At 39.8% G+C, this 12636-nt stretch overlaps 1 protein-coding gene across 2 annotated transcripts in view; it reads right to left on the bottom strand.

Annotated features, from left to right (window-relative positions):
- The window catches only part of pgam5 (PGAM family member 5, serine/threonine protein phosphatase, mitochondrial), a 29474-nt gene that overhangs the window by 11869 nt on the left and 4969 nt on the right, over nucleotides 1-12636 (bottom strand). For both annotated transcript variants that reach the window (XM_062051644.1, XM_062051643.1), the window contains exons 2-4: nucleotides 10396-10568; nucleotides 2140-2265; nucleotides 1961-2049 (exon numbers count right to left, since the gene is read on the bottom strand). In XM_062051644.1, coding sequence (XP_061907628.1) covers nucleotides 1961-2049; nucleotides 2140-2265; nucleotides 10396-10568 — 388 coding nt within the window. The remainder of the gene's footprint in view (nucleotides 1-1960; nucleotides 2050-2139; nucleotides 2266-10395; nucleotides 10569-12636) is intronic.

Genomic DNA, 12636 nt, shown 5'->3' with positions numbered 1-12636 from the left:
TTCAGTTATTTCACCGTTTTTTGTTAAGTACATAACTCCACATGTGTTCATTCATAGTTTTGATGTGACAATATACAATGTAAATAGTCATGAAAATAAAGAAAACATATTCAATGAGAAGGTGTGTCCAAACTTTTGGCCTGTACTGTATGTCATTTTTATAGAATTTCTTTTTATACAAAATATCAAAATGTCCCCCGCATGCATTGACTTTTCAGTAAGCCGTTTGGATACTCCTGTAAATAGAGGATTTTTTAACCGACAGCAGTTTGTCGTCATGCCATTCCTACATTTGTGCAGGAATTTCTGCTTTCATGCGATATTTTAAACTGCCGTGGTGATGTTATTGTACGTCATGACTGCAAATACGATATTTCTTCGGGTGGCCGACAATGTAAAAATAATCATTTTTACGTTATAAATAATTTTGAAGGTTATTTTGCACTGAACAGAAGGTTAATGCTGTGTAACTAAACAGAAGTTATGTTGTTGCTTAGTGATAATAATAAAGTGAACTTCAACACATTTTAAAGGGACTTTTTGCAACCTTTGCGCAGATGCATAGGAGGCGCTAACTTTCCAATGTATTTTAATCATTTTTGAATAATCCTCCATACCTCGACGCTTGAATCTCTTAGATCAGGGGTCACCAACGCGGTGCCCGCGGGCACCAGGTAGCCCGTAACGACCAGATGAGTTGCCTGCTGGCCTGTTCTAAAAATAGCTCAAATAGGAGCACTTACCAGTGAGCTGCCTCTATTTTTTAAGTTTTATTTATTTACTAGCAAGCTGGTCTCGCTTTGCCCGACATTTTTAATTCTAAGAGAGACAAAACTCAAATAGAATTTGAAAATCCAAGAAAATATTTTAAAGACTTGGTCTTCACTTGTTTAAATAAATTCATAATTTTTTTTACTTTGCTTCTTATAACTTTCAGAAAGACAATTTTAGAGAAAAAATACAACCTTAAAAATGATTTTAGGATTTTTAAACACAAACGTTTTTACCTTTTAAATTCCTTCCTCTTCTTTCCTGACAATTTAAATCAATGTTCAAGTAAATGTATTTTTTTTATTGTAAAGAATAATAAATACATTTTGATTTAATTCTTAATTTTAGCTTCTGTTTTTTCGACGAAGAATATTTTTGAAATATTCCTTCAAACTTATGATTACAATTCAAAAAAATTAGTCTGGCAAATGTAGAAAATCTGTACAATCAAATTTAAATCTTAATTCAAAGTCTTTTGAATTTCTTTAAAAATTTTTGTTGTGGAAAATCTAGAAGAAATAATGATTTGTCTTTGTTAGAAATATAGCTTGGTCCAATTTGTTATATATTCTAACAAAGTGCAGATTGGATTTTAACTTATTTAAAACATGTCATCAAAATTCTAAAATTAATGTTAATCAGGAAAAATTACTAATGATGTTCCATAAATTATTTTTTTAATTTTTTCAAAAAGATTCGAATTAGCTAGTTTTTCTCTTCCTTTTTTCCAGTTGAATTTTGAATTTTAAAGAGTTGAAATTGAAGATAAACTATGTTTCAAAATTTAAATGTCATTTTTTTCGTGTTTTTTCCTCTTTTAAACCGTTCAATTAAGTGTACATATCATTAATTATTAATAATAACATAGAGTTAAAGGTAAATTGAGAAAATTGGCTATTTCTGGCAATTTATTTAAGTGTGTATCAAACTGGTAGTCCTTCGCATTAATCAGTACCCAAGAAGTAGCTCTTGCTTTCAAAAAAGGTTGGTGACCCCTGCCTTAGATGGATGGCTGACTAGCTCCCATACCCTTCCCTCTGTTGCAAATTTTGTTGATTCTATGTAACTTGTTTATGTGTGCTATGGCTATGAGTTTTTTTCCCCCTTGGCCTCAGTCTGGACCCCCTCCCTTTGACTGAATATCAAATGCGCTGCAAAGATCTGTGTGAGCATGTGCGACTTCTCTCACCACAGCGTCGGGCTTCCAGTGGGTGACAGGCGGAACCGGCTCAATGGGCGCTCCTTCGCGCAGCAAGTCACAGCTCTGCAGCTCCACGTCTGAGGGAACGAGGGCGAAAAGTTAGTTTGTGAAACACGACAATTGCTATTAATAGCAGCGCGAGACAAGCGGTGAAGTGTATTTGTTACCTGGAAGGTGTTTGCTGAGGATGTGCGCCGTCTCCGTGGCTCTGGCCATGCTGGAGTGGACCAGGACGTCGTATTTCAATCCCAACGCTGCCAATCGAAGGCCTGTCAACTCAGCCTGCTCTCGACCTGTGAGACAAACATGAGGGAAAAATGAAGAGGTTAACTTTGAGCACTGTTTCCTATACATGCCACTAAATTAGGCACATTTGAACAATCCATTGAGAGAGTAAGTCATATTCGGCTTTTACAAATGTAATCACTGAAATTGCAGTGTTTCCCACACATTCATTTATTTGTGGAGGCCCACCACGAAAGAATTACGTCCGCCACAAATAAAAAAATGAATTACATTTTTTTTTTTTTTTGTCCTGTCCAGCTTCTCAGGCAAATCATATAGTTGATGTAGATGCCCATATAGGCTGTTCAGATTTACTTTACAAAAGAAAAGTGTAGGATACTTCTCTTGTTGCCTTATTTGTATTTGACCACTACTGTTTTCTGTTTATTTGTTACTGACTGTGGCAGGACACCTCTGCCTCTGTTTCACTTTATGTTGCTGGTAAATAATATGGTTGTAGTAGTAGGCTAAAGTTAAATTATTTAGTATGCACTAATTAAAGGGGCAGAGCTTTAAGAGAAATTTTAGTTTTTATATTTTATAAGATATAGCTGAGATAGGCTCCAGCGCCCCCCGCGACCCCGAAGGGAAAAAGCGGTAGAAAATGGATGGATGGATATATTTTGTAAGAACCACAATTAATAAATATATTTCAGTGAATAAATTATTGTTCAAATCTGTATATAAATATGTACATAAAGTGTTGTAATTATATTGTAAAATGGATGGATGGACGTTTAAAACAAAACTGTTATTATTAATTAGTAAGTATAAATTTTTTGAGCCTTTTTAGAGAAAGATGATGTCATGGTGACCACGCCCATAGCCACGCCCCCACCGCCACAGGTATCTTGGCAGTTTATGGGAAACACTGAATTGGGTATTAATTTTGTAAACGGTTGGTTTTTGATGCCAAATACTTCACTGTGCAAAAGTCTTTGGTCACCAGTATATGTTGTAACACAGACGTTCACGAAAGCTGAAATTAAAAACACTGCTAGTTTATGTAATACATAAACTAGGGGTGTAACGGTACGTGTATTTGTATTGAACCGTTTCGGTACGGGGGTTCCGGTTCGGTTCGAAGGTGTACCTAATGAGTTTCCACATGGACATATTAAGTAGCATAACGCACGTTGTGTAAACAATGCACACCGAGGCACAACACACGGCATGCTAGCAGCTAACGGGCTAGGATAGACTGACCATACGTCCTCTTTTCACCCGACATGTCCTCTTTTGCGGAGCTGTCAGGGCGGAGTTTCTTAAATGCCTCAATTTAAATGTCCGGCATTTTGAGTTAGGGTTGCGTGTATTTTCAATGTACGTTCAGGTTTAAGAAGGGGTTAAAAACAAAACAAATTGTGCGCGCAGCAGCATTGGTGAGGGAGGGGCATAGACAGAGAGCGAGAGAGAGTTATGATAAACGCGCATGCATCGCCAGGCTCTGCTTTTTATCCATAGATTTATCACATTTAATTTGTTATTATCTATAGCAGGGATGTCAAAAGTGTGCCCCGGAGGCCATTTGCGGCCCACAATTAATGTTTTAAAGGCCCACGGCACAATGTGACCCCAAGGCATTTTGAGAGTCTCTAAAAAGATGGTTGTCATTAGTTTTTCTTCCTAATATTTCATGACTTTTCCTAATCCATCAGGGAGACACAGAAAAATATAAAATCAACTGCATGATTGTTTCTCATTTCTCTGTACACATTTTGACCACGCCATCGTTCCTCAGGGGTCATATAGACCCCAGGATTGGAAAGCACTATAAGTCTTTGTGTGTTAGAGTGAGACACATGATCCAATTGACTTTTTTGTGCTCCCAAGTGATCTGAACACAGAGAATTCAATTGTGAGTTGATCTGATCATCATACACTGAATTATTGTTGGTTTAATATCGTTTGGCAGCCATTTTGACAGTTTTCCATAGATATTTCGGCACATTGCACCCCCCCCCCCACCAAATACCCCCCAGTGGGAAATTACTTATGTGTGCTCCTAAGTCCCCTGAACACAAAGAAACAAATAGTGAGTCAATCCAACCATCATAGACCGAGTTATTGCAGTTTGAATACTGTTAGGCTTGGTCTTGAATGTGACCAAAAGTGATTTTCGTAATTTCTGAACGTACAAATACATATAAACTCAGTTTTCCATATAAGTGTCACACAAGAAATGAAATGGAACAATCACTGTGAGTTTATCTGACTATTACATGCTGAACTAGTGTGGTTTGAGTAGCGTTTGGTGGCCATTTTAGCGTTTTTCTACCTCGAACATCCCAGTAGGAAACCATTTATTTGTGCTCCTAAGTCCCCTGAACACAGAAAAAAGCAGTGAGTAGATCTTTATTAGTAATTGATGCAGAAACCACTGAGATAAATGGTCTTGAAAATAAATTTATAATTTATACTCTGTCGGAATGGCGGGATGTCGGAACAGTTCAAACATTCCGTTCCCGCGCCGTGTGAGAACAGGAGGAGGGGAGGGGGGAGGAGCAAACATATAAAAGCACTCGCATAGCAGCCTTCTAAACCATTTCTCTGCTGCTGTCTCTGCTGCTGTTTGTGATATACTCTCTCTCTCTCTCTCTTGTTTCGAGTTTGCCTTCTAAACCATTTCTCTGCTGCTGTTTGTGATATACTCTCTCTCTCTCTCTTGTTTCGAGTTTGCCTTCTAAACCATTTCTCTGCTGCTGTTTGTGATATACTCTCTCTCTCTCTCTCTCTTGTTTTGAGTTTGATGATGCCAAACCACAAGACGTTCTCTGTCCAGGAGGTTTTGGATCAGGTTTTTAGTGAAGAGGTAGACATAGAGGAAAATGTGTCTGAAATCGAAGACAATGTTGTGGAAGACCCTGATTATGGGGCATCGTCCTCTGATGAGGATGAGACCCTTGATGCTGAAGTTCCTGTCAACACTGGAACACCAGCAGACATTTTCCTGTCCAAAAATGGAAAGTTGTCGTGGTCCCCTGCCCCACGTCAACGGCAGGGTAGACTTAGCGCTGGTAATGTCATCAAAATGGTTCCAGGCCCAACCCGATATGCGATTAGCCGTGTCCAAGACATAAAATCTGCATTTGAGCTCCTCATGACACCATCAATTGAGAACCATGTACTCTTGATGACCAATTTAGAGGGGAGTCGTGTGTTTGGGGACAGTTGGAAGCCGATCGATGCAATTGACTTGCAGGCATACATCGGGTTGCTCATTTTGGGGGGCGTGTACAAGTCCAAAGGCGAGGCAGCAGAAAGCCTGTGGAATAAAGAGACTGGAAGGGCCATCTTCCCAGCCACCATGTCTCTGAAGAAATTCCATATTATGTCTCGTGTCCTACGGTTCGATGACAGAGAGAAAAGACAGGGCCGGAGAGAACATGACAAGCTGGCAGCTATCCGGGATGTATGGGACAAGTGGGTTCAGCAACTGCCATTGCTTTACAACCCAGGCCCCCATGTGACTGTGGATGAATGTCTGGTGGCGTTTCGTGGCCGCTGTCCATTTAGACAGTACATCCCGAGTAAACCAGCCAAATACGGCATTAAAATATGGGCAGCATGTGATGCCCAGTCGAGCTATGCCTGGAATATGCAGGTCTACACCGGCAAAGCCCCTGGGGAAGCACCTGAAAAAAATCAGGGCATGAGGGTTGTCCTGGACATGGCTGAGGGACTGGAGGGGCACAATATAACGTGCGACAACTTCTTCACCTCCTATGCCCTTGGTGAAGAACTCGCAAAGCGGAAAGTCACCATGCTGGGGACAGTCCGCAAGAACAAGCCAGAGCTTCCCTCTGAGCTTGTTGCAATCAAGAACAGACAGGCTACATCCTCAGTGTTTGCCTTCACTGAGAACGCCACAGCTGTTTCGTATTGCCCCAAGAAAGGGAAGAACGTTGTGCTCATGAGTACGATGCACAAGGATGCCCAGCTCAGCACCAGGGAGGACAAGAAGCCACAAATGGTGTTGGACTACAATGCCACAAAGGGTGGTGTTGACAACCTGGATAAAGTCACAGGCACGTACAGCTGCCGACGCATGACTGCACGATGGCCCCTTGTTGTATTCTTCAACATCATCGATGTGAGTGCCTACAACGCTTTTGTGCTTTGGAGGGAGATCAGTGAAGGCTGGAACAGCGAAAAGCTGTACCGGAGGAGGCTGTTCCTGGAACAGCTGGGGTACGCGCTGGTGCAACCCCAAATTGCACGAAGAGTTGTCCTACCAAGAGCCTCAGCGGCTGCTGTGGTGATAGTGGAGGATGTTCAGAGGGAGGCACACACCTCCAATCCTCCAGTGGCCAGAGGGCAAAAACGAGGCAGGTGCCAGATCTGTTCCACTAGGAACGATAACAAGACAACTAATACATGTGGGGGATGTGGCAAATACATCTGCAAGGAGCACATCCGTTGTGGATCATGTGCCCAGTAGTGCTTTACCCTTTCTTGGAGAGTGGGGGATGAATATTGCCATTTTTCATTTGTTTTACATTTCTTGAGAGAGGTAGACTCTAGGCTACTATTTGCAGTCTGTGAAAAAATAGGAGTGGCAGACTTTTACAGTATTTTAGTTTTTTTGAAATAAGACAATATTTTTGGTAAATAGCCTACTGTCTTGTTATTTTTTTCTTCAAATATGGACACTCCAAATGGCCGGCCAATGGTCAGATATTTGTTGTTGTTGAAAAAAAACAAAAAAAAAAAAAAAAAAATACAAAATATAAAGAGTAATAAAAAAACTTCCCCCATTGAGGATTGCCACCTTATCCTGGTCAGAGGGTTTGTGCTTGACCCTTTCTTGGAGAGTGAGACGAATATTGTTATTTTCAAATGGACACTCCAAATGGCCAACGGTCAGATATTTGTTGTTGTTGAAAAAAAAAAAAAAGAAAAAAAAAAAGAAAAAAAAAAAAAGTTATAAAAAACTTCCCCCTGGAGGATTGCCACCTTATCGTGGTCAGGGGGTTTGCGTGCTTCCATGACCCTAAGAGCTATAGCTGGTCTTAGGGTAGAAGCCTGACTAAGTGCAATCTAAATGGCAAAAAACAACAACAACAACAACACCATACAATTAATACAATTCGGTCACATTCAATGATGGCCGCCTAACAGTATTCAAACTGCGATAACTCGGTCTAAGATGGTTGGATTGACTCACAATTTGTTTCTTTGTGTTCAGGGGACCTAGGAGCACAAATAAGTGGTTTACCACTGGGAGGTTATCTGGGGGGGGGGGCGTAGTGTGCCAAAAAATCAATAAAAAACGGTCAAATTTGACACCAAACGGTATTCAAACAACAATAATTCAGTGTATGATGGTCAGATCGACTCAGAGTTGACTTCTCTGTGTTCAGAAGACTTGGGAGCACAAAAAAGTCAATTGGATCATGTGTCTTACTCCCACACACAACAACTTATAGAGCTTTACATCTCTGGGGTCTATGTGACCCCTGAGGAACGATGGTGTAGGCAAAAATCAAGGTCAATAGGAGGGTTAAAATAAACAAAAACATAACAAAAGTGAAATAAAAAAGCTTAAAGGTGAAATGTAATTTAGAAAAAGTTGCAATGTTGACTAATAAAACAAAGCTGTTTTTTTTTTCTTTCAAACTGTCATTGCTCAAAACATAATATTGAATCAAAATCAATGTTATTATGAATTATTGACCTATCCAAGGTTCCCATTACTTCACATCAAATATTCCACTAAAAAAATATTTTTGGTGGAAGATTTTGCAAATTTGGTAAATAAATAACCCAAAAATTTATATTTTGTTGTTTTCTTACTGTACCGAAAATGAACCAAACCGTGACCTCCAAACCGAGGTACGAACCGAACCGAAATTTTTGTGTACCGTTACACCCCTATTGAACACATTTGCCAATATCATTGAATAAATAGCATTGAATCAATGGCAAATTGGGCATTAAATTGACTGAGAAGAAGACATTTCACAGGCTACATCAGTTTGGTGTAAAAAGACCAGATAGGACAGCCATTAGTTGGTGTAACAAAGGCCACAGTGAACCTTGTAAGATCTGCCCAAAACATCTCGTCTGTTTTCCAACCATCGGAAGTGAGTGAGAGTGAAGGACAGTGCTGAGAAGAAGATAAGATATTCATTGAATTAAAGATTTAAGTCATCAAAAACATGAACTGGCGCGTTGCCAACTTGGTGAAGCAGTTGGAGTGTATCACTGATAGTCTACATCAGGCCTGGGCAATTACTTTGACTCGGGGGCCACATTTAGAGAAAAAAATGTGTCTGGGGGCCGGTATATCTATTTTTAGGAACACCAATACAAAACCTCACAATAATGTCTGATTGAATGCTAAAAACTGTATGACAGACCGCCTTAAAAAACGTAATGGAATTTTACATTTTTCTATGAACGATAAAACACTGAATAGTGACAACATATGAACGTCACACCCCCTTTCGATCGACACATTTTACAATCAAGTGAAACGCAACACAAATGCAACAAACAGTGAAATATGAACGCAAAGGGTACAAAATAAACCCACCTACAACCTGATATATGCTGAATTCCCCCCAGGGATCTATAAAGTACTTTCTATTCTATTCTATATATTACTAAGCTTTAAAACTTTGTTGTGAAAATCTCCTTCCGCGTCTGTGGAAACGCTTCCCGCCCACACTGCTTGGTGCCTCGTCTGAGCTGCTGTGACGTAGATGACCATAGTAACTCATTAGATGACTATAGTAACTAATTAGATGACCTTAGTAACTAATTAGATGACCATTAACTGGTATATCATCCATAAGTGCAGATTCCAACCTTTGAAATACTTTGTATTAGGGATGTCCGATAATATCGGCCGATAAATGCGTTAAAATGTAATATCGGAAATTATCTGTATCGTTTTTTTTAATTATCTGTATCGTTGTTGTTTTTTTTTTTAATTAAATCAACATAAAAAACACAAGATACACTTACAATTAGTGCACCAACCCAAAAAACCTCCCTCCCCCCATTTCTTTCTGTTATCAATATTCTGGTTCCTACATTATATATCAATATATATCAATACAGTCTGCAAGGGATACAGTCTGTAAGCACACATGATTGTGCGTGCTGCTGCTCCACTAATAGTACTAACCTTTAACAGTTAATTTTACTCATTTTCATTAATTACTAGTTTCTATGTAACTGTTTTTATATTGTTTTACTTTCTTTTTTATTCAAGAAAATGTTTTTAATTTAGTTATCTTATTTTATTATTTTTTTTAAAAAGTACCTTATCTTCACCATACATGGTTGTCCAAATTAGGCATAATAATGTGTTAATTCCACGACTGCATATATCGGTATCGGTTGATATCGGTATCTGTAATTAAAGAGTTGGACAATATCGGAATATCGGATATCGGCAAAAAGCTATTATCGGACATCCCTACTTTGTATAGTTGAAGACTTACGGTCATTAGAAAACATGACTGCACATCATAATGGCAGCTACACTTTCCATCTTAAAGATCTAAAAAAATTATTTGGGAATGTCCGGCAGGCCAGATTGAAAAGCTCAACGGGCCGCATGTGGCCCCCGGGCCTTAATTTGCCCAGGTCTGGTCTACATCATACTGAAGCAGAATGAGTCCAACGCCAGCCAAGGACTCTAAAATAATATCTAAACAGCGGATATTTATCCATGAAAATATGGAGAAGCTGCTGACGGTGTGTTTGACGGAGAAACAGCTGGAAGGAGATACCATAGAAGTCTGCCATCCAGAGTAAATGTACTTTATTATTACATTACTTCATAAAGCTACTGTTAATTGTTTGTAGTACATTCTATTGTATAGTTTTGATGCTAATATTATATAAATGTTTTTTTCTTTTTAATGGTGCTGTTTTGTGAGGGCCAATCACCAATTACAATTATTTCAATGAGAAAGGGTTTTGAGTTAAACGCTCGATCACAAAACTACTGTAGGTTGTGCATCTATTCCAAGCACACCATGCGCTGAAACCAGTTAAACGTGCCGTGCTTTAGGTGTGAAGAGGATCCAGGCCCCGTACGCTTGACCAAGTATGAGCAAAGATTTGGTAAGTGCATGTCGTTGATGTCTTATGACTCCAAATGAATGTTAGATGAAGCCGACCTAAGGGCGTGAGGATGCGCTCCTTGTCGCTGCTCCCGCTCAGGTTGTACTGAGAGTGTCTGATGAGGAGGATGTTGCGCGTGGCTTTTGATTTGCCGTTGTCCTGCTCTGAGCTGGGGTCTTCAGTGACGCTCTCTCTCTTCTTGCCGTTGGTCAGTGCAGACGGGTCTCTCCTGGAACACAGTGGCGATCACAAGGGATTACAAAGTGGCTTTGTCTCATACGGTTAACTTAAGCCATTAGAAGAAACCGGGTTGACATCAGTGTTGCCAACTTGGCAAAAGCCAATCTTGGGCGCAATCTGGCGACTTCTCAAATCCTCTTGGCAACTTTTTTTGTAAACAGCTACTAGCCACACATTTAGCGACTTGTGTTACTGGAGGCTTGTCTTAGTTCTTAAAGAGACTCTAGGTCGGGGGTCAGCAACCTGCGGCTCTAGAGCCACATGCGGCTACTTAGTGGCGCCCTGGTGGCTCCATGGAGCTTTTTGAAAAATGTATGGAAATGGTAAAAAAAATATAATTTTTGTTGTAAAATGGTTTCTGTAGGAGGACAAACACGACGCAAACCTTCCTAATTGTTAGAAAGCCCACTGTTTAATATGTTTGTGTTTATGCTTCACCGATGAGAGTATTTAGCGAGTGCCGTTTTGTCTGATTAATTTCAGCGGCCCTTGAACTCACCGTCGTGTGGACTGTGACTCAACAGTTTGTTTACATGTACAACTTTCCCTGACACTGCGACAGAAAGAGGTGTTTTATGCCACTCCTTCTTTGTCTAATTTTGTTTACCAAACGTTTTATACTTTGCGTGAATGCACAGTATTGAGCTTTTTTTGAGAAAAAAAATGTGTCTGGTGCCGGTATATTTATTTTTAGGAACACTAATACAAAACCTCACAATAATGTCTGATTGAATGCTAAAAACATTATGACCGACCGCCTTAAAAAACGGAATGGAATTGTAAATGTTTTTACTCAATGAGAAACCCAGAATGTACATGAAAATAAAGAATGTGGGATTTACAATATTAACTATGACCGATAAAACACTGAATATTGACAACATATGAACCCCTCTCGATCGACATATTTTACAATCAAGCGAAACAAAACAAAAATGCAACAAACACAGCGAAATATGAATGCGAAGGGTAAAAAAAAAAACCCACCTACAATCTGATACATCACTAAGCTTTAGAACTTTGTTGTAAAAATGTATTTCGCGTCTGTCCCTGACACCCACATTTCAGGATCTGGAATCACTCTGTGGAAACGCTCCCCACCCACACTGCTTGGTCCCACGTCTGAGCTGCTGTGACTTAGATTACCATAGTAACTCATTAGATGACCATAGTAACTAATTAGATGACCATAGTAACTAATTAGATGACCATAGTAACTAATTAGATTACCATAGTAACTAATATATCATGCAAAAGCACAGATTCCAACCATTGAAATACTTTGTATAGTCCAAGACTTATGGTCATTTGAAAACGTCACTGCACATCATAATGGCAGCTACACTTTACATCTTAAAGATCTAAAAAAAAATTTGGGGGGAATGTCCGGCAGGCCAGGTCTGGTCTAACTGCTGGTGGTGCTGCTGTGCGAGCGGAGGGAGTCCCTCACCGCTTAAAGTCCAGACTGCAAATGATTTGTGCGTGCGTGAAGTCGCTGCAATCCCCGCCCAGGCTTACAAAGTGAGATGTAATTTTAAATATAAATGTTTTTTTCACTGTTGCCCTAAAATAAATCACTGCAAAGTCCTAATGGTGTGTTGATGAGCCAGTCAATAGATGTGATTTATTAGTTTACAACTCACAACCCTCTAGTCTTTCATTTGATACTCTAGCACAGACCTGGGCATTCTGCGGCCCGCGGGCCGCATCCGGCCCTTTGTGCGTCCCTGTCCGGCCCGCGTGAGGCCAATTATAAATTACAAAATAAATTTTAAAAAGTATCTATGTCGAGTGTGCAATACAACGGTGCTGCTTTTGTTTTGAAAATCGTTATTTGTATTACTTCCGTGTGGACGTATGCGTGATTGTGAGTGAATGTGAAGAACTGCAATTACAAAATAAAGTTGAAAAAACATCTATGTCCTGCGCGCAATACAACTGTGCTGCTTTTATTTTGAAAAGTATTATTTATGGGCGTGTGTCCGTGTGTAACCTGCGAGTGAAGGTGCACATGCAGCGACAAGTGATGCACGGTTTACACCCGAGACGCCAAAAAG

Source organism: Entelurus aequoreus, linkage group LG06 (assembly GCF_033978785.1).
Source record: "Entelurus aequoreus isolate RoL-2023_Sb linkage group LG06, RoL_Eaeq_v1.1, whole genome shotgun sequence".
Lineage (NCBI taxonomy): Eukaryota > Metazoa > Chordata > Actinopteri > Syngnathiformes > Syngnathidae > Entelurus > Entelurus aequoreus.
Note: the sequence above shows the minus strand (reverse complement) of the source record. Positions and strands in the feature narration are given on the sequence as shown.